Source organism: Nannobrachium achirus (assembly GCF_963921795.1).
Source record: "Nannobrachium achirus genome assembly, chromosome: 9".
Lineage (NCBI taxonomy): Eukaryota > Metazoa > Chordata > Actinopteri > Myctophiformes > Myctophidae > Nannobrachium > Nannobrachium achirus.
Genome location: NC_137818.1, coordinates 35,379,388 through 35,402,432, shown reverse-complemented (window position 1 = coordinate 35,402,432; position 23,045 = coordinate 35,379,388). Strand labels below are relative to the sequence as shown.

At 45.6% G+C, this 23,045-nt stretch overlaps 1 protein-coding gene across 1 annotated transcript in view; it reads right to left on the bottom strand.

Moving 5' to 3' along the window:
• Positions 1-9,736: 9,736 nt before the first annotated feature.
• Positions 9,737-23,045, bottom strand: part of LOC308290799 (IQ motif and SEC7 domain-containing protein 2-like) — a gene marked incomplete at both ends in the record, with an annotated part of 131,319 nt that continues 118,010 nt past the window's right edge. The window contains 13 exons of the mRNA XM_080732708.1: positions 9,737-11,104; positions 12,300-12,349; positions 14,609-14,833; positions 15,702-15,863; positions 18,229-18,328; positions 18,616-18,741; positions 19,007-19,146; positions 19,281-19,447; positions 19,673-19,795; positions 20,181-20,339; positions 20,819-21,507; positions 21,541-21,853; positions 22,376-22,980. Of these exons, the coding sequence (XP_080588834.1) occupies positions 9,737-11,104; positions 12,300-12,349; positions 14,609-14,833; positions 15,702-15,863; positions 18,229-18,328; positions 18,616-18,741; positions 19,007-19,146; positions 19,281-19,447; positions 19,673-19,795; positions 20,181-20,339; positions 20,819-21,507; positions 21,541-21,853; positions 22,376-22,980 (4,227 nt within the window). The remainder of the gene's footprint in view (positions 11,105-12,299; positions 12,350-14,608; positions 14,834-15,701; positions 15,864-18,228; positions 18,329-18,615; positions 18,742-19,006; positions 19,147-19,280; positions 19,448-19,672; positions 19,796-20,180; positions 20,340-20,818; positions 21,508-21,540; positions 21,854-22,375; positions 22,981-23,045) is intronic.

The window sequence follows — 23,045 nt, the reverse complement described above, 5'->3', positions numbered from 1 at the left end:
CCAATCAGCATTATCGATAGATATGTTGAAATCTTTCTCCCATAGCTGTTTGACAGCATGGGAGTTTGTGGAGGAATTTGAATTCAGAACTTGGTAGAAAATAGAGATAAGGTTTTTAGCCAATCGGAGAGAAAGAGTACTTTCCACCTGTGAAGTCGAACAATTGGTTAACAGTGAGGTGTCTTTAGTAATAAAAGCTCTAATTTGGAAATACCTAAAAAGTTCAGGTCTCAATAAACCAAAACGCTGCTGCAGCTGTGCGAAGGACATCAAAATTGGACCTTTAAATAGATCTCCGAGCTTCCTGATGCCCTGTGCCCGCCAGACCTCGAACCCCCCATCCTCATAACCTGGCTTAAAGTCGGGATTACCCACTACTGGAGTAAGAGGAGATGTTAGTTTAGAACGGTTCTCGGTAGAACGTGTAGCCCTCCAGGCCCTAATTGAACACAGTGTGATGGGGTTAGAACATAGTTCCTTCACAGATTTAAAGTCTTTGATAAACAATAAGTTCCAAAGTGAGCATCTAGATTGAGAGGATTCAATATCAAGCCAAATTGAAGATGGGTCAGGAATACGCCAGCCAGTAAGCACCCTGAGATGTGCAGCCAGTTGGTAAAGCCTAATATTAGGCAGATCTAAACCACCATCCGCACCGGCCATCTGAAGCTTGGCCATTCTCAGGCGAGGCTTCCTCCCATTCCAAATAAAGGAACTCCAAAAGCAAATATTTGAGTTACAAATGTTCACTTTCAAAATGATAATATAATTTTGAAAAATTTGGCAAATCTTTGACTATATTATAGTCAAAGATTTTCCCCAATTTTTCCCAATGATTTTTGAAAAATAGTAGACAATCTCGCACCGTGGCACTCACTGTGAGCCTTTTAAAACCTCTAAAATGACAAATTAAACATTTAATTAAATATTAGAGGCAGAAATTGGGAAAATAGCCGATCTACTTGCTCACAACGCCTCGCATGTTGATCAGCTATTTTCACAATAGAACCGTGTTCTACAAAATGTAATGCTTCAACCCTTAGCGTCCCCAGTTCAAATATGATTATTTTGGGGGTCACGGCCTGAAAAGGTTGAGAACCACTGTTGCCTCCTGCACCTACAGTGCAGTATACACAGATTCCAGGATCAGGGACTCGAACCCGCGACTTGCTACTTTGAAGCCTATAGGTGCCCGGGCCACAACTAATCGAACATTAGTCATATCAGAACACATTTTCTTCCGAAGAGCAAACGATCAATCAATTATGTGTGTGTATGTGTGTGTATATATATATATATATATATATATATATATAAATCAATGCGAAACCTTTTTTTCTTCTCAATGTGTGCTTTTTTTCTCCTTCATATTTCAATCCCAGGGTCGACCAGGAGAGCAAGGCATGACAGTAAGTTCTAATGCACTATTATAGGTGTGTGTGCGTGCATGCGTGCGTGCGTGTATTTATTATGTGTGTGTATTGATACAAGACTCTACTGTTTGCATTGATATAAGCCTCTACACTAGGTCTGTATGGTATTGACATAAGCCACACTTTGCTCATGTTTTCTAGAGAGAAGAAATCATCAAGTTGATCAGAGAAACTGGTAAGATGTAAGATTTATGCTGCAATTGCATTGTGTGTATGCTGCAATAACTGGCAACAAAATGTTTGGGTTTATGTTCACAAACACACAAAATCTAGTAAAATGTTAAATTCCGATCTACTGTACAAGGTCAGAACAGTAGATCTGCTATTGTCACTATTTGTGATTGATAAATGAGATAGATGTAACAGTATTCCATAGTGGTTTTAGATATATAATTGCATTCATTAAGATTTTATTAGTGTGGGGCAACCAGACTATATTCTGGTCTCGACTTTATTCCATCATCTCCTAAGTAAACCTTTTTATTTTATTTATTTATGTATTCATTTTTTTGCCACGCTACTCCCACATCTTTGATGGCACGCACTTGGGCCATATGTCAAATTATCCGGCTTCATCGGGACACGCATGCGTGCTAAGAGATATGTTATACTAGAAATTCGCGTCCGCTAAATTCTAGACCTCACGTTGTTGTATAGACTGACTGATTGATTGATTGAAGAGTTTAGCACTGTTTGCTATAGAAGACACAGTTACATAGCCTGGGGAGGGGGATGTGCCTGGGGGAGTGTTGGAATGTTGCTGCCGGCCCCATAGCCTGGGGGGATGGGTGAGCGAGCCAATGAAGGGCGCAGGGCGGTCACCATGGCGACGGGGGGCGAATCGGGCTGGCTTAGGCTTCAAACATGTCCGTTTTGTGGAGGCTTCAAGCATGTCCGTTGTGTGGAGTGTGGGCGTGGCTCTTAAAGGAATGTAATAATAGATAGTTTAATGTACTGCATATATACCGATACATTTATCCATGAATTAATTTTCTCCAATGACGTTAATTACAAATTTAACTTTTCCCAAATATGGCTGACATCATAGATGTCTGACATCGTAGACCACATGAGACTCACACAGTATGTCCAAGATTTCCAAGATATGGGCTTAATATTGATGTCATCAGGGATCTCCATATATGGGCATAAAAGGGACAAGGACTGACACAGTGAACTCCATATATGGGCATTAATGTATTAGTGAATTAATTTTCCACATTGACTTGAATGGGAATTGGAGAAAGAGAGAAAGAAAGAAAGAGAGAGAGAGAGAGAGAAACATAAACTATTGCTCTTTTTTTTTCTTTTCCTCAGTTGGAGGTCGACACTAGAGGCAGAAAGTCTGGATAAACAGAGAGGCTCCAGGTATGGAGTGGATTCTGAGATTTTAGTTTCCCCCTTTCCTTTGTTTTATTGCAAGACAGCTCTAGTAAGCCATGTTTCTTTCTGATGTACCATGTTTTCTTGTGTTTGAAACATGCACAATGTGCTCTGATTCTTTTTTCTAACCCGAGCATCCCAATTCTGGGCAGGAGGAACATTTGCCAAAATATAGGCAAAAATGACATGATGTGTGCTTTGGATAAAGGACTGGAACCTACTTTTGTAATGTGTGGTTATTGGATGTTTAAATGTGAATAGTTTAATCATTTGTTTATATCACTGCAATGCAATCGTTTCCCAAATGTATTTTGTCCTATGGTTGGTGAACTCAAATCCCTATAGAGTGGTCAAGATAATACACTTCACATATAGGGTGAATAATAGGGTATCTTTAAACTAAGATATTCTGGTGTCGACTTTATTCCATCTTCTCATAAGTAAACCTTTTTATTTTATTTATTTGTGTACACATACACCTGAATTAAGATACTGCGTAACATGAAACATGATTGCAATCCTAAAGGAAATATCTATAATAAGCCTCTTCATATTGTTCATTGTTAGAGATAGGGTGAGAAGTTCAGTCACCCGCGACTCCGCGAGAGACTTGGAGTAGTAGAACCGCTGCTCCTTCACTTGGACAGGAGCCAGCTTAGATGGTTCTGGCATCTAGCACAGATACCACTGGGAGGTGGTAGACCACTAGGTCTCCACTGGGAGGAGATCTCCTGGAAGACCAATGTCCAGATGGGGGGATTACATCTCCACACACACTGGCCTGTGGGATTCTGCCTCGGGATTCCACTGCTGAAACTGTTGCCCCCGTGACCCGACTCAGGGTAAGCGGTTTACGATGGATGGATGGATGGAATGACATTGGATTGTGGTTCGAAAATAAAAACCAAAAATACTCAATTAATTTCCAACAACATGAACATGTTTTTTTATATATGTTAATGGCAATAAATATTTCAACTTTTTCACCTCTGCAATTTCAAAAACAAAAAGTACAAGTGATATATCTTTATATACATGGCTAAAAGTCCTCCATACATAATTTTTAAAATAATGTCTCTGTTGACACATATTTGACACTGTACTGGTACATTTTACACAGACTATTCCAGTCTCTCTTTGCTCTACATTATAAACAGGAAGTGTGGGCTCCTTTGTCTCCATCAAGCAGAACTCAGATCAGCCCACTTTCTCTTCTATAGGTGCATACATACATTACAGCATTTACACAGGAGCGAACAAGGGAAAGAAAATCACATTTTTAACTTCTTCTGACCCCAGAATGCTGCATGTCCAGTGAACAATAAAACCACCAGACCTGGGTCTTAAAGGGTTGAAAAACGGATTTGTTGTGCTCCCAGAGTGTAAAGCCAGCTTTTAAACAACAGCCCATTCCAAAGTTGAGTATTCATATTATTATTATTCATAATGATGGTTATGTACATTCATGTTTTTATAATACAGCTTCATTCAGTGCAGATAATTTTAATAATACCACATGCAAACCGATACTGGAGCGCAGACCAGGGCAATAAAAAATATAGTCTATTCAAATACTGTATATAGTTCCCTTGAAATCTGAATTTACCCCCAGGAGTGCTTGTGTTAGCCAGACCACTGAACAATTTCAAAACAAAGTGCTCAATTGGTTTGGATCAAATAATTAAAATCATGTAAAATCGTAAGTATTAATTTACTCATTTGTGACTCCGAGATTGTACAAATGTAACCAAATGGACCGTGAGGTCAACACTCAGGATTATACAATGCATTTCATTCCATGTCAGAGACTGAGTCACAAAGAGGCAGGGGCACTGTTAGCAAGGGGAAAGGGTGCGTCGCGTATGCAATTCCTTTTTCTTTTTCATTAGGGCTTAAGTGGTTAAGATCGTAGGGCTGTCACGATTATTTTACATGACGATTAATTGTCACTCAAATAATTGCGATTAACGCTTTTAGGCTTTGAAGTTGCACATGGTAGATATGACACATAACCTAAATATACAAAGAAATTACTGACATATTTGACAACTTTATACTTAAAAAAGAACATTGATAGTGGAAATAGCCGATCTACAAGCTCACAACGCGTCGCGATGCGACGTGTTGTGAGCTTGTAGATCTGCTATTTTCACTATTCTTTTACTTTAAAAAGATATATATGAACTTTTTTCAACATGGAAACGATTATGATGATTATGAAAAATAATCACGATTATGTCAAATAATCACGATTAGAAGATTATGTAATAATTGTGACAGCCCTATTAAGATGGCTCAGAGGAGAATTCGTAGGAGCCCCTCAGACCAGATTCTTGAGAGTATGACTGGCGTTACATAACATACTCTCGTCCAAAAGGAATGAAAGGAACGTTTGGGAGCTGCATTGCATCTTTCCAGAAGTGGCTTTGTTCTGCTCTGTCTCAAGTCAGGTGGGTTTTATCTTTTGGATTTAAAGGAGGCCTTTTACTGCGGAAGTGATTTGGGTTCTTTTTTTAGATGTGCGTGTGTAAGTTTGGGTTAGTGTGTTGTACGGTACCATGTGTGCATTAAAATGTTTGTGTGTGTGTGTGTGTGTGTGTGTGTGTGTGTGTGTGTGTGTGTGTGTGTGTTTGCTTTATCACACAAATATGTGGTTGTATGTGCATGTTTGCGTGTGTGTTGGGTAAAGTGTGTGCCAACAGAGAGGCACTGCAAGCAAAAAGATCCCTCAATCACCTCTGTGTGCAAAGACCACAAAACCTTATCAATAAAACATCTTTACTGACTCTGTGACTGAGATTCAGAGATGTGTATTCGTGCATACATACTGTAGATGAGATGACTGATTAAAAGTCCATATCAAAAAAGTATTAGAACAACTTGTTAGTCACAGAAAACCTTCTCTGTAGTAAAACACATTACAAATTAAGAGAATTGCAGTATTTCCAATATGCAAAATAAACCAAATTTGTATAATCACCCCATACTTAAGCGCACAACAAATTAAGAACAAAGAAATGCAAAAACAAAACTAAGAAAAAACTATACAACAGCCCAAAGAGTAGTTTATAAGATTAGTAGAAGCAGTTGTCACAACAATATCAATATCATGAGTATGCTTTAGTTTATCCAAGCAGGTTGAACCTCAGAGAAGGCCTGTTGATGCTCCCATCAAAAACACAGCAGACTATACAAGTAGCAGAGAGTCTAGAGCAGGAGCAATCACAGTCTCACAGGAAACTAAACATGTTTGTTAGCATTCATTTAACAACCAGAGATCAAACAGAGAGACAGAAAGAGATTATAACAAAACACATAATTCAAATCCTGGCAACTCACTGTGTAAAATTAAATCATAATGTATCAAATCAACTGTTTGAAGAGACATTTTCTCATTTTTTTCCTTTTTTTTTTGCATCTCATTTTGCGATCTCGTATTAATGATTCTGTTGCGAGGTGATGAATGTTAAAAAGCCATACTGTAAGTCAATATCTTTTGTGAAGGAAGCAAACACTTTCAGCTGATGTTTTGATCCCATCCCTTTCCCCACTTCTGTCATGGGTGAATAGAGCAGGGAAAGTGGGCTGAACAGGTTTTGTCTTATTATCAGATAGAGTTGGCTACTGCAGTCATCACTCTATAAGTGCTGAAAAACATTTAGTCCTGACTCCTGAACTAAATGGAACAACTTCCTGGCAAGTTGGCAAGAGCAATCCCACTATTTGCACCAAATGTGTTTTTAGGCACATATGTACAGTATCAGAGACTGGTTTTCTGTAAGGAGCAATCTATGTTTATCATGCAGTACTGTCTATATTCCCATGCGTGGTTATGTTAACCAACTTTCTTTTAAAGATAGTTCACAGCCTCCATTTTTCATTTAGTTTTCATTTGTTGTAATTCATGTTCATAATATTGGAATTAGAAGATTGCATTTGTTGGGGCATTTGTTACAGTCAGTTGGTGCACTAACCACATTCTCTGCATGTATGCAAGTTTGAATACGGCTCCCATCATATCTCACGACAGTCACGAGTCCCTCTCTTGTTCTCTGTTTACTGACTCTCTACGCTCTCCTATCTACTGTAAATGAAGGAAAAATGAAAGAAAAGAACAAGATTGTATTTGCCTTCAGAGCCGTTTGGCAATATCACGTTTTTTTTATCCCATTGGCATAGAGCAAAACTCTTACAATATATTTGGGTAAATTGTTGCACCCAATTGAATTCATATTTTCCTAAATCTAACTTTGGCCTCAAGTACAGAAAGTAACAAGACTTGTAGAGCTATATTACACAAAAGAGAAATGTTGACTCCATCATTGCTGTCATTTTGTCTTATTGCAAGTATTGTGGTTCACAGCCTATACAAGGCATACAAACAGTGGTAAAAAAGTAAAAGTACATTTACTCAAGTACTGTACTTAAGTACACTTTTGAGGTATTTGTACTTTACTTGAGTATTTCCAATTTCCAATACTTTTACTTCTGCTCCACTACATCTTGGGTCCAAATATTGTACTTTTACTCCAGAACATTTATTTGGAAACTTTAGTTAATAGTTACTTTGCTGATATAAATTAAAATATAAAAAAAACATACATTAACCACTTGAGCCCTATACCTCGGCTATTTGAGAATAGCTGAACTACACAGCGCGTCGTGAGCTAGCAGATCTGCTATTTTCAAACATTTTGAGCTTTTACTTTTTGTACTTTAAGTACATTTTGATGACAACACTTTCATACTTTTACTCAAGTGCATTTTGAATTCCCAACTCCCGAGTATTTCTACATTGCAGTATTGATACTTTTGCGTACTTTTTCCCACCACTGCATAAAAATACAGAATTCAAACGACTGCATTTTACTGAATTCACCCTGTTTGGCACCCTGTAGCTTAATCTTCCATGGCAAACTTATAGACAGTTATGATTACATAGCCATGTAACAGCCAAAATATGGCCTAATGTTTGACTTCTACTAGACACAGAGCCATAAGAGGGGAGTTATAAAGGGTATTATGGTATAATCCACATTGTTTTTACAAATTCTGAATAAAACTTGATTATAATTATATTTATATATATATATAGGCCTATATCAATATGAAGCAATTTTCTACGACAGGAAACACTGATTACCCTACTAACCCTTTCATCCTTTAGTTTAAAGCCTCCAAATTATTATTGCAGTGAAGAGCACCCTCTAGACACAATGGTGTCTCAGTAGTTTACTCACTACAAGCTAAATACCCATTCCTTCAATTATAAGGACATTTTATCACAGAGTTATGTAATTAAAATACTGGCAGTTAAATGTTATTCGAGGCTGTTTATTTGTTACCGCTTGTATTCAGAGTTGCCGTGGGTTAGGAAATTAGCAAATACAAGTTCTTCAATCATTTGTGAATATAGTCCTTTTTTTTGATGGACGGGCTTTAAATCTGACCAAAAGACCCTGTATATTAATAAGACACTGACCACAGATGCATTGACACATTCAATCATCTCACTGGTCATGCATGTCTATCTAAGACATAGAAACCACACCATGTTAATGCAAACAACTTGTGAAAAATCATATTAGTTTTCTTAAAACCCTGAAATGTCCCTTTAGGGACACCGTAGATAGTGTACATACTGTATGTCTATATAGCATTAGCTCAGAGAGCTATCCCCAAAGTCTTTAAAATTCTCAGGCACTGTTTCCCTTATCAAATGTTCCCTGAACCATTATGACCCTTTACAGTACAATGACTCGCCATTCTGATTTGCACCATTAACGTACGCTGCTCTATAAAAAGGAATCCACGCTTGTTGTAGTCTTTCCTTCAACAGGTATGGCCAAGTTGGACAAGAGTGTATGGCTGCAGGCCTGGAGACACCTCCCTCAGCAGATCTTTCTTGTCAGATCTTTCGTCTCAGTACGGAAGTACTCAGAACGGAAGTACTAACGGCAAGTCTACAGGGTCAACAAAGGCGGAGCCGCTCGAGTGTCCACGACATTGCAAGCGGCGCGCGCGAGTTACGAAGCCGTGGTGAATGCAATCGTTATATTTATGCCCAGGCCGTAAGGCCTGGGCAAGCCCACGATAAACATCAGCATTGATGGCTGAATGGATAGCGTCGCCGACTTGCGTGCCAGAGATCACTAGATCGAATCTCACCGTTGCCCCACTGCACACGTCCCCGAAGCACTAGGGGGCAGTAGAGTCAAGTAATTAGGTACTTCCGTACTGAGACGAAAGATCTGACAAGAAAGATCTGCAGAGGGAGGTGTCTCCAGGCCTGCAGCCATACCCATCTCAAGTTGGACAGCAATAAAGCACTACAAACATGGCCGATCCTGCTGCATCAGGAAGTGAATCCCAATGTGCCTGTCAAGGGACTCTTTTTGAGTTACCTGTGAATAATCCTTAGAAGGACACTAGGCTGAGAGGTAACAACATGAGACTAGTATAACTTTTAAGGAATGGAAAGAAGACTTCAATTCTTTAATTGGATGGTTTGAGATCCTGATGTTATGGCAGGTTTCCTTGTTAACAATAAACGGTAAAATCCCCAGTGTTAATTTATCCACTTGTAACAGAGAGAGTTTGTGCACTCCCAAAATTAAATTAACAGTCAGGATTTTACAGTGCACACCCATGTAGGGGTTTAGACAGGACCCAGCCAGAGCTTGTCTCTCTTACATCCACCTACCAGTCCCTCTACTTACGGGGAAACTGGATGTGAAAGTAACACAGGCTGAGCAAATTCCTCGTTCCTCCCGCTCTTCTTCCTCTCCTCCTCCTCCTCACCACACGACCATGTTGGTACACTTGCATTCCTCCCCCTCCTCTCCTCCTGTGCCCTCTCACCATTGCCCCCCGGTGACCGATGGGGTATCGCGGCAACACTGCTCTCTGGCGCTGCCTCCTCAAACCACCGTACTTATCCGGCTGACAGGCTTCGATTTGGCGCCGCCCCCCTGGCTGGAACCTCCAATCCCCGCTCCCGGCGGGTGCGGGGAGAGCGGGACAGAGGGCTGGGACGCAGGGGGAGGCAAGGGGGAGTGGGGCGGCGGCGGCGGAATGGAGGAGAGGGGAGGAGGGTACTGGCTGACGAGACGCGCCGACGGCATCGGGAGAGGAGGCGGGGTGGAGAACACAAAGTGGGGGGCGGCGGACGAGGGCACGGGGCTGAGCGGGGAGTGTGTGAGCACGTGCCCGTGCGAGTGTGTGTGCTGCACGGCCGGGTGTTGGTGATGGTGGTGGCTGTGAGAGTGTGCGTACGGCGCGTGAGCGACCGGGTGGGGCTGAGAGTGCGAGATGGTCAGCGGGAGCTTGCTGCCGCCGCCCAGTGTCCGCGCCCCCGCGGCATGGGAGTGGTAGTGTGCGTGCGACACAGGTGGGGCGGGGGTGGAGGGAGGGATGGGTGAGTGGGGGGAGAGAGGCGGCGGGGTGGTGAAGCCTGTCCCCAGGCCGTATCGGCCATGTTGGAACCTCTGCTGCTGCTGCTGCTGCTGTTGTTGTATCAGCTGGGTATGGGAGGGCCCGGCGCCCGGCCCCTGCCTCCTGGGGCCAGAGACCCTGTGTGAGAGGGCGTGGTGGGGCGGGGCGGGGGCGTAGTGGTGGTAGCGCTGGTGGTGGTGGTGGTAGGGCGGGGGAGGCGTGGCGTTCTGGGGCTGATGCCCTCCACTGACTCCTCCCCCGGCCACGCCCGCTCCGCCTCCACTGTTGCAGTATTGGGCGTGCAGTGCCTGGAGCTTGGAGGAAGGCGCCGCCGCCGAGACGGGATCCGACTGGCCGGCGCCATGGTTCGCCGACGGGGAGGGGGGGCAGGGCGAGTGGGGGGGTGCGCCCGCGGCCATGGGCGGAGCAGGGGCCGGGTAGTGGGGCGGAGAGACGATCATGAGTGGACTCGGCGGCCCCCCGACCCCGCCCCCGCCACCCGGGCCCGCTCCCTGCGGCGGAAGGGACGACATCATCATCAGGGGACCGGGCACCTTGCCCCGTCGGCTGCCAAAGAAGTTCCCCCCTCCCCCTCCTCCGTGGAGGTGGTGCAGGGGGGAGACGGAGGGGATGGTGGAGGGGGAGGGCGAGCTGGGGGGGAGGACCCCCCCTGGCCCACCCAGGTTGTGACAGAGCCCCGGCCCACCACCCACCCCCGTACCGGGGCTCTGAGTAGGGCGGTATGGCCGGTAGACTGACGCTGCCAATGGAGAGGTGGAGGTGGTGGAGTAGGGATGACCTCCAGCAGCCAGGGGGCGCTGCTGGTGAGGCCTGGGGCTGCTAATAATGGAACCCTGGCAAGGAGGAAGAGAGGGGAGCTGGTCATGTCGCTCAAATGTATGAATCTTCAGCCGACAAGCAGACAAACAGCATTGATGTCAATATGTTTCTTTGCTCTGGTAAAGTGAATGGACCTCAGACCAGGGGTCTTCAACGTTTTCAGGCCAAGGACCCCTTAGTGGAGAGAGAGATGAAGCAGGGACCCCCACAACCTGTTCATAGATTCCATATAGGCCTAGTTTCATTGTTTGGCAGCACGATCATCAGTGTATTTTGGATTCATGTCAATTTGTGTTTTTTTAAACCACTTGAACCGTCAATACTTAATAAACGTAACTTTTCAGTCTGCTCTTTTCCCCCTCTACACCAAACCTCTTTGCCAAAAATAGCCGATCTACAAGCTCCCAACTCCTTGCAGCGCGAGGCGTTGTGAGCTTGTAGATCTGCTATTTTTGGCTAAAGTTCTCAGAATATGGAAGCTAAGGTTCAAGTGGTTAATATAATATCCCGGACCCCCTGTTGAAGATCCTTGCCTTAGCCCTTTGATTGATGTCTGATGGACAACTTCTGCCAGAAAACCAGACTGTTACCAGTCCAGCCTCAAGTTAGTTTGTTCTCAACAATCCTGGCAATCCTTTCAATAAACTATTTGTAACAGATAATGTATACTATATTCTAGAAGATAATATATAATATAAGACGGTAGCTTAGTTTGGTCATCCACTGGCCATTGGTACTAGTGGATCCAAGAATTCACAAATCCCTTTCAGCGATTCACTAGCCAAACAAATTACATTTATCCTATGAATAAATTGAATGAATGGACAATAGGCAGCAAAATGTTGTTGGTACACAAATTTACCAGCATTTTACTGGTGGCTGGAGGTAATTTACCAGTATGTGATTGGTGAAAAAGTGAAAACTCAGTTAGCTGTTTAGTTGGGCAGTGGTGGTGCATAAAGCAGACATTAAACAACATACATGCAGACAATAACAGTGATATACGAGGTTTACAGGCAATCATGCATGCTTCTGTTATCTTCACACCCCATGCATAATAGATCCAACTTGAAACTAATGTAAAGAAAGTTGTTAAGTACACAGCAACAGTGTTAGCTGAACACAACATGGACTGATTTTACATTTTCCAAACTAAACACAAAGCCATGCCATGCAGTGGTGACGTCACAACCTGCCGCCATGACTTACTTCAATGGTACTGTCCAATGAGCCCACACTGTTCCTACGACCTCGCTTCCCTGTTACCCAATCAGAATGAGGCACAGTTAAAAGGCCATGGGGGATAGATAGTGTGTCTGTGTCTTTGCTAAATTATCAGATGATTTGATCTTCATTCAAATTGTGAAAATAATCATTCCAGTTTGATTAACTTACTTCTTTAAGCTCAATGTCTTAGAATTAAGCATGATTATACATGTATAATGAATATAATACATCCAATATTAATTATTAAATTTCTGATGAAATATACAATTTTGTCTTGTGAAATAGTAATATAACCTGCATGGACACGACCTAAATAGACTGTGTGTGTGTGTGTGTGTGTGTGTGTGTGTGTGTGTGTGTGTGTGTGTGTGTGTGTGTGTGTGTGTGTGTGTGCGTGTGTGTGTGTGTGTGTGTGTGTGTGTGTGTTCTGTAAAGATGATGTGCTCTCAATCTTAATTTGTATAATTCCTACATTTAATTTTGGATTTCTAGCAAATCACTATAATTATTATTATTATTATCACCATTATTATTTTATCATAACTTAAAGGTAACCCACCAAATCAACTTCCTTCCATACTAGCAGTACTTTTATATGGAATTCCCATAGCTAACCATTAGAGGGAGACAAAGCACCATTTGTCAGTTTTATATCATTAACCTCAGTACTTTAGTTAGCTTTACTAGCTACTGTATTACATTTGTACTACTGCGTTGGCTACTTTGTGAGAGGACACAGTTACTCACTGTAAAGAAAAAGAAAAAAAAAACTTTAAAATAAGTAAAACATAATTTAACAACATTCAAACAACGTATAATCAGGGCCGGGTAAATACTTTTGGGGGCCCTGGCCTTGGACACCCCCTTGAGGTAAAAACGTGACAGTATTTCGGCACTGAGCCCCTTTACATGTCACACTCTGATCTATTTTCAAATCAAATCTAGAAAAGTGCACTCATTGGAGCGCAGGCTGGGTTGCCTACCAAGGGACCGCAGCATTTTAACAGCACATTACACGGTGATTATTCTCATCACCCATGACTACCGGCTTTTTCATTTGATGTCACAGCTTCTTATTCTACAGCTCTCTGATTGGTTACGATGCCTGTCTGTCAGCCTGTATTTATCTTGATATACAGACCAGCAGGTGAGTCAGGTACCGAGGCACAAGGCAGGCACGAGATGTCCGGGAAAAAAAACGTTGCTGAGATTATTGTTGTGTTGACAGTGTGCCTCAAAGTGATACGTCAATCAGCGTGTCCTTCTGGTTTTAGTTTCCAGCATTGGCCATGATATAGGGTGGTAAAATTGGCTCTTTCTCTATCCCTCTCCCCCTCCCACCCTCCCCCTTTCCAGGGACGTGCTGGGCCCCTGATTCAGCCCGGGAAAAAGAGTTGGAGAGGCCCTCATTGATCTACAAGAACACAACGTGTGCTTGTAGATCGGCTGTTTTCACTACTTTTGTGCGACGGCCTTGTATGATGAAGCAGGGATTTGCTTTGCGAAAAAAATTACAAATTTGAAACTTGGAGATACGAGGTTTCTGCCCGACAATGGCAATTTACTTTGTTGGCCGCCCAGCCCCCAAAATGGAACGAAGGCCGACATTTTATTTTTATTTTTTTTCCTAATGGCCGGACCGGCCGGGAATGAACCGGCCGTTCGGGAGTTGTCCCGTTTTTCCCAATGACCAGCACGTCCCTGCCCCTTTCACTCTTCCTCTTCGTGTTCGGTACCCAGCATTGCCTGAATTATGGTGTGGGTGAAATAGGCTCTCTCTCACCCTCACTAGCTGTATTCCTCCCTCCTCCCCTCATTCTCCATTGTGACTTAATAACGCAGATTAGATATATTGGCATGTAACGTCTGGCACAACAAAAAAGCCTTGCCTAACAACACTGATTTGTTTTTGTGAAGTGCTAAAAAGGTCACTGTTTCCATTTGGCAAGGGAGACAGACGGGTAAGGAGAGAAGTGCTTTGGTGAGACTGCCAAGGAAGGCGGTGAGGGATGCAAGTGGCCGGTGACAAAGTCAAAGCCAGGATTCTTTATGAGCTGTTGGAGGTGTCCACAGAAATACAGCTTTTTGACACTTGAATTGTACAGTTATTAGAAGAAGGAAAAAAGTTGGAACATATACAAGTAATATCCAAGGATCATTATCAAGGAGACTGTGGCACAAATGGACTGTTAGTGTGTGTGTGTGTGTGTGTGTGTGTGTGTGTGTGTGTGTGTGTGTGTGTGTGTGTGTGTGTGTGTGTGCGCACGTGCTTGTGTGTGTTTGTAGAGTACCTGTCTCGGAGAGGTCTCTCAAAGAGGAGCTGAGTGCCGTGCGTTTGAGTCCGTCTACAGAGGCGTAGGTGTCATCAAGGCTTGGCCTTCCCAAGGTGCCATTCATTGTCTCGCCCTTGACCGCGCCCCCATCAGAGGTGGTACCACTATTAGCCCCTCCTCCCGTTGTCCCTCCTCCTGTTAACAAGCCCGGACGCATCACTCCTTTCTGCTTTTCCAACTCCGCTGGAGAGAGGAATGAGTGAGAGAATGGGGGCGAGGAGAAAGAGGAAGGGAAGCTTTTTAAGTCTTTAAGATTTAGAACACATCCAGAAAGCGATGCAATGTCGATTTGACAAATGGCTTGAGTGTATACCTATGGGAGGAGTAGTGTGCCAAACTTGTACGTGCCGGGCCCCCCCGCCAGGCCACACGCGAAGCACGCCTACGTTAATTAAACGTCCATAAAACAACAGTAACAACATACTCTCCCAGACTTAGCACCATAATACTGTGTTGATAATCTGGTTCCGTGTCAACTTGTGACTTTGTCAAGTGAGCGAGCGCACACGCGCGCACACACACACACACACACACACACACACACACACACACACACACACACACACACACACACACAGACCATTGAAATGCACAATGTAATGTGATAATGTAAATGTAAATCTGGCGCAGCGTCCCACTGGGTGCTAAAGAGACGAAGCACACGCAGTAACAGCCCCTATGCTACTGCTAATTGCAAACTGCTCCATGACCGGATTTCCACGAAAGCTTAACAAACTGCCCCCACATACGCATGCACTCACCACCCTATGGTATAAGTGTTAACATTTAACACATTTTAACATCTCTAACGTTTGTAGGCACAACAAAGCAGTGGTTGAGAGATCTGCACGGTCCAAAGCCCCGCCGGTGGTGCTTTCAGAGGTGCTCGTTACATGATTCAACTTAAAGTACAGTTTGAAAAAAGGCACACAAACGTGTCGCTAGCCAACTCCGACTACTACTACTACAACAGTCTATTACTACCAAGTACCAGCCCAACGAATACTGGCACTACGACTAATACTCCTACTAATAAATGAATAGTACTTACATTCTACGCGGTATTTCTCCATCTCCTGCACTTCAGAGATGCTCTCTCTGAGGTCAGAGGTGAAGCGAGCTCTGTCCTGCAGGCTGGGAGCCGTGAACACGATCAGAACCTTCCTCTCTCCTCCTGGGTTGGACGCTGTGAGGCGGATACCATGAGGATAGTCTGCAGGGGACAGGACCTGGTTAATACCATGAGGATAGTCTGCAGGGGACAGGACCTGGTTAATACCATGAGGATAGTCTGCAGGGGACAGGACCTGGTTAATACCATGAGGATAGTCTGCAGGGGACAGGACCTGGTTAATACCATGAGGATAGTCTGTAGGGGACAGGACCTGGTTAATACCATGAGGATAGTCTGTAGGGGACAGGACCTGGTTAATACCATGAGGATAGTCTGTAGGGGACAGGACCTGGTTAATACCATGAGGATAGTCTGTAGGGGACAGGACCTGGTTAATACCATGAGGATAGTCTGTAGGGGACAGGACGTGGTTAATACCATGAGGATAGTCTGTAGGGGACAGGACGTGGTTAATACCATGAGGATAGTCTGTAGGGGACAGGATGTGGTTAATACCATGAGGATAGTCTGTAGGGGACAGGACGTGGTTAATACCATGAGGATAGTCTGCAGGGGACAGGACGTGGTCATATTTATTTTGTTTTCATTTAATCCCCCTCCTCCTATGAAGAACATAGGGGGAGGGAAGAGCAGTGAATTCTTGTACCCAGGGCCCAGAATATGGCGCGACACCCCTGTGTGTGCGCGTGGTGACAGAAAATAGCCGTGCTACAAGCTCACAATGCGTCGCGGATGCGACTCGTTTGCAGAATGCTATAAAAAGGGTGTGGATGGAACACAAGTTGTGCTTCAGCTTCCTGTCTCAGAGCGGCTCAAAAGCAGCAGCTGTGCTCGACTGGGGAGCTCACAGATCAGGAGAGGTGTAGATAGATACTCAATGCTTCTTTGTAAAAGTTATATAGCCTACATTTCGGTTGCTCAATCGATTATTTCACAACTATAAGTGATACTTTAAAACCTTACTACCAATATCACTACTATAATACAGTAAATAATAATAAAATAGTCCATTTCTGTGGTGTCGAGTGTACAGTATATGCCTAGACCGCGCCTGCTTCAGAGCACAGTGAACTTCTTTCTGATTGGCTTGCTGCTCTGTCTCGCAAGTAAAGTAATCATAATGATAATGTCCTCCTAGATAAATAAAATAAAAATAGCAACATTATGTATGTCTGTTCTCTAAATACATAGAAGTCCAACTGGCAATGTGGCATAGTCAAACTGTAGAACCTAATTTATTTTCCATGCTTACCGGTACGCGAGGATATTCATGATTATTCTGATAATGGACATTCACCACGATAAAAGGATTGTGAGTAGTTTATCGAGATAAAAGATACATTTGTATATCCTCCCATCCCTACTCATACAGTCATATAAATCATCACACAATCTGCCACACACACTCACTCGTGCACCAGCACACACGCACGCACACACCTACACAAAGACACCATGTGTAAATGAGTGGATGAGTCAGATAGGACAATCTGTCCCCATCTCAGTCATCTCACACTCTGCCAAAACACACACGCGCGCATGCACACGCGCACACACACATACACACACACACACACACACACACACACACACACACACACACACACACACACACACACACACACACACACACACACACACACACACACACACACACACACACACATACACACTAGTCATCAAAAAATCTGCCAGATCACATTTAGCTGACACTAAACAAAATCTGACAACACTTGGATATATACGACAGACAGACAGACAGACAGACAGACAGACAGACAGACAGAGATACTGTAGAGCAGGCGTTCTCAAACCTTTTTAGGCTGTGACCCCCAAATAAACATATTTGAACTGGGGAATTATAGGTATTACATTTAATGTGACTCGGTTCCACAGATAAATATTGTGAAAATAGCCGATCTACATGCTCACAACGCCTCTTGCTTACTTAATATTTGACAGTTTGGCCAGTTTGGTCTTCAAAGTCCTTAAATTGTCACTTTATAATGTGCAGATACCATGTATACACTTATACTGTGTGTTGGTTTGTTTACTGTTGAGTGAGAAAAAGAAATACATTAAGCTAATCATCTGGGGACCCCACAAAATATTTTGGGGACCCCACTTGGGGTCCCGAGACTCCCGACCCCACTTGGGGTCCCGAGACTCCCGACCCCAAGTTTGAGAACCACTGCTGTAGAGAGACAAGAACGACAGTCAGAATGTACAGTCAGTCAGTCAGTCAGACAGACAGACAGACAGACAGACAGACAGACAGACAGACAGACAGACAGACAGACAGACAGACAGACAGACAGACAGACAGACAGAGCGATATACAGACATACAGTCAGACAGACAGACAGACAGACAGACAGACAGACAGACAGACAGACAGACAGACAGACAGACAGACAGACAGACAGATAGACATATTACTAACGGTTGTTGCTGAAGGTGTGAGTCTGCATCTCCACCAGAGGAAAGGACTGTCTGAAACTGTACGTCACCGAAGTCTTCTTCTTCTGAAAGATCTTCGTCACCTGATCAGGATAGACAGAGGAAGAGACGTTGAGAGAGAGAGACTTGGTCAGATCGTAACATGACATTTTAAAAGGATTGTGATTTCTACACGTTCTCAGTACATCCACAGTAGCTTAGCTCTCAGTCACATCACACCTTGGTACTCAGGTCTACACACGCGCGCATGCACGCACGCACACACACACACACACACACACACACACACACACACACACACACACACACACACACACACACACACACACACACACACACACACACACGCATGCCAATGTTGTTTTCTTACCACCAGTAGATCATTGAACAGAAAGACTTCTCTCTGGTGAACTCCACTCCTCTGAGCCCGGTTTGGGTCTGGAACCTCAAAGAGCTGACAGCAACACACCAGCCTCCGGTGAGGCAGAGACAAGACCTGCAAGCACAACCATTGCAACCCAAGTGAGCACTGTACTGTACTTTGTAGAAAATCACTTTAGCAACGCTTTTAAGCCAAGGACCCCTTAGGTGAGAGAGAGATGAAGCAGGGACGTTGTGAGCATGTAGATCTGCTATTTTTGGCTAAAGGTCTCAGAAAAAAAGGTTTCTATCACACAAAGATTTGGAGGACCCCTAGTAACTGTAATGACCCCCTAGGGATCCCGGACCCCCTGTTGAAGACCCCTGACGTAGATTCTTACCGGTTTCTTGCCAACGATCATCCTCTCCACAGCCTGGACCTGAGACACATGGTCATCATTGGTTCTTAACTCCCACTTTTGGATCCGTCCATAGATAGCTACCAGTAGATCTCTGGGAATGTCCTGTCCATTATCCACACCTAGAGACACACAGACACACAGAGAGATAGAAACAGAGATATCGTCATGTTATAATGTAAGTCTATGATGCGAGAGTGTGCGTCACGGACAGTGCGTGCGTGTCTAATCTGTCTATGTGTCTGCTGTGTCTAACCTCGGAGGTTCTTGATGAAGTCTTCAATCTTCATCTTCCTCTCTGGCTTGACGTTGGGGCTGTACATGTCTGTGTTGAGGAGGATGATGGCAAACGCCAGGATGAAGATGGTGTCTGGATTCTGAAACTGCCTGATCAACACCGGATTACAAACACAGTACCTCTGACTGGAGAGAGAGAGAGAGAGAAAGAGAGAGAGAGAAAGAGAAAGAGAGGCAGGTTTCTGAACTGTCCATGGCCTCCTCGACTGAAACACAGACCGAATAGACAGAAATGGTTCCATCTTAATAATGAAAATGAGTGAGGACCAGTTATATGAAGTTTACTGACAAGGGGGTAATTTTTGAAACAAGAACTAGAACTGGAGAGGGCCATAGGATCTCTGGTTTTACCTGAAGGCTTCAACCAGCCTCTCGACCCGCTGAGCCTCTCCCTGGACTTTAATCTGAGCCTGGAACTTCCGCAGAGCGTCGTCCAGATCCATCCCAGAGAAATCCATCTCATCTAGAACACAGCTACAGACAGAGAGACACATCATTTAACCCATTAAGACCTGGAATTATTTTATACGTTAGATATTGGACAAAATAGTAGATATACAGGCTCACGTGCAAGCTTGTAGATCTGCTATTTTTTTAAATCTTTTCTTTAAGAATGTATATATTTTTAAAGCGAACATTTTTAACTCAAATCTTTGCTTCTGGGGGGGCCTGGAACAAAATATTTTGAGATGGGGGTCCGTGGTCAAATACGTATAATTCTAGGGGTCCTTAAACATTCGCCTAAAAATACATTCTGCCTTCAAAACTACACTCCTTACCCAGACACGCACGCACATACGCACGCACGCACGCGCACAGCCGCACACTATAGCAAAGTATGAACATGCTGTGTACTCACTCTAGAACGTCCTTGTTGAACTGCAGTCTGTTTCCTAGGAACTCTCCTATCATCTGCCTGCTGAGTCCTTTCCTCTCCAGGATGAACCTGGCGATGCCCACTGGAGTGTCTGATACAAAGCATCTCTCTATCAGGTACTGGACTCCACGCTCAGGCTTCCTACACACACGCACGCACGCACGCACGCACGCACGCACGCACGCACGCACGCACACACACACACACACACACACACACACACACACACACACACACACACACACACACACAGTACACAAGCACAAGTATACGTTCAACATGTTGTAATGTTCAGTAAGGGGAGAAATGTTACAGGATAACTACAACATATTATACACACACACACACACACACACACACACACACACCCACGCACACGCACGCACACGCACACACACGCACGCACGCACGCACGCACTAACGCACGCACGCACGCACGCAAGCACGCAAACACACACACACACACACACACACACACACACACACACACACACACACACACACACACACACACACACACACACACACACACACACACACAAACACACACACACACACACACACACACACACACACACACACACACACACACACACACACACCCTCTCTCTGTCTCTTACTTGTTAAACAGGTTGAGTCCTATGCGGTACTGTCTCCTCTGAACGACATCGTCGCTGCTCTCATTGAATGCAGGAGAGTCCCAGTTCTGACGAGCCTTCATCCCCAGGCCTCCTCCTGCTCCTCCTCCTCCAACCCCTGCTCCGCCTCCACCCCCTCCACTGCCTCCTCCGCCGCTCCCCATTGGATCCCGCAGGCTGTCGCGCGACGAGGACGCAGAGCCGGAGCTGCAGTTGTTGAGGGTGGTGGCGTCGTCGTTGGAGTTGGTGTTGGTCGTGGTGGAGTTCACGCTCTCGTTGTCGCCGTCCGAGCACAGCAGGAGGTGCGCGTGCGGGTGCGCGTGCGGGTGCACATGCGGGTAGTGCGCAACGTGCGGGTGCTGTGGCCCGTGTGCGTGGTGGTGGTGTAGGGCGTGCACGGCGTCCAGAGGCGAGGGGGAGGGCGTGAGGGGAGTGAGAGGCGGCAGGAGAGGGGAGAGGGGGGAGAGAGGGGGCGGCGGCGTGGGGAGAGGGGAGGAGGGCGAGTCGGGGTAGGGGTGTGCGTGGGGGTGGGGGTGCGGGTGCGGGGACGGGTGGTACGGGTGGTACTGGTGGTGGTGGTACTGGTGAGTGGAGAAGGGGTGCGGGGGCGGCGGCGCGTGCTGGTGGTGCGTGTGGTGGGCGGCGTACGGGTGGTGCTGCAGCTGGTGGTGCTGGTGGAGGATGGTGGGGAGGTGGGGGTGGGGGAGGGAGGGCAGGGGCCGGGCAGAGGGCATGGCCATGGGGACAGGGCCGCGCGTCTGTCCCTGGGCCGTGGGGACGGAGCCCGCCGCCGAGGACGAGGAGCGCCCGTCCGACGGCGGCTTGTGTTTGATGGTCCCTTGGTGAGAGTCCTCTTCACTGCCCGCCGCACCTCCTCCTCCTTGCTCCTCCTGGCCGCTGTCTTCTTCTTCTCCGCTGTCCTCGCCTTCTCCTTCTTCCACCTCTCCCGCTGTCTCTTCTCCTACCGACGCAGAGTCCTGTTCGTAGGGCGGCCGGCCGATGGAACCTCTGTCAGACCTGGAGTTAAACGTGAGTTAAAGAAGATACAACACGGTATGAATCCATTTCAAGTCAGTAAATTAAGGGGATAACTTTGCAAGGAGTAAAATCCCGAGTGTCCATTTAACCCTCAGTGTACAAAATGTAATCAATTTACACATTTGGACATATTTTTTTATCTTGCACTGATAACTAGGTGATCGACTTAAAGACCTAGTGAAATGGCTTTTTGGGAATTTTATTTTGAAGTATCAGTCTGAAACGGAAGCCTGTGTGTTTCTGAACCAATCAGAAGGTCGTAGCCCTTCAGGCGATGGCACTTGTGCCTAGTGTTGTTTGTAGCCTGCACTGCCCTGCAGGCGCAGCCAGAGAGAGACGGCAAGTCGGCCACTTGTGCAAAATGTTTCTTATTATTCTAACCTATCATTTTACATTATGTACAAACAGACAAAGCGAAATGTAGGAGCGGTGAGCCCTGCTCAAAAAGTATCACTTATGCTTTAAATTAGTAATTGTTAAGATCCGATTGGCTCCCCTTACCTGTCGCTCATATCCACGGAGCTGTCACTGGGCGGCTCTATGGTCAGCACGGGGAGGTGCACTCCCAGCCCCGCGCCGGCCCCTCTCCCCCGGTACTCTCCCCCCCGGCACTCTGTGCACGGGGTGCTGCTCCTCCCGCCGCCTGCTCCTCCCTCCTCGGCCTCCCCGCTGTCCTCCCTCCCCGCCCCCCCGCCGCCTCCCCCTCCTCCCCCCACCCCCCAGTACTCCGTGTCCGTGCTGGAGGCGGGGCGGGAGAGGGGCGAGGAGGGGAGGGTGACGTCGCTGAAGGAGGTGGCCGTGCTGTCTCCCCTCACCCCCGCTCCTCCCCTCCTCCCTGCGCCTGCTCCTGCTCTCCTCTCCCTCCCTACTCCTCCGCGCTGCTGGGAGGTGGTGTTGCTGCTGCTCCACTGTCTGTACGCCTCTGCCTCCACCTCTTCTTCCTCCTCCTCCTCCTCCTCTTCCTCCAACACGTCTTCCTCGTCTTCTTCCTCCTCTTCTTCTTCTTCCTCCTCGTCTCCCTCCTCCTCTCCTCCGTCCTCCTGGGAGTCCTGGTGTGTGGACTGACAGGTGAGGGAGTCGTCCATGGAGTCTGCCAGTGACTTCACCTGGAGGTGTCGGCGGAAAAAAGTACTCACGTTTCTGAATTAAACCATTTAGGCCCAGGATTATT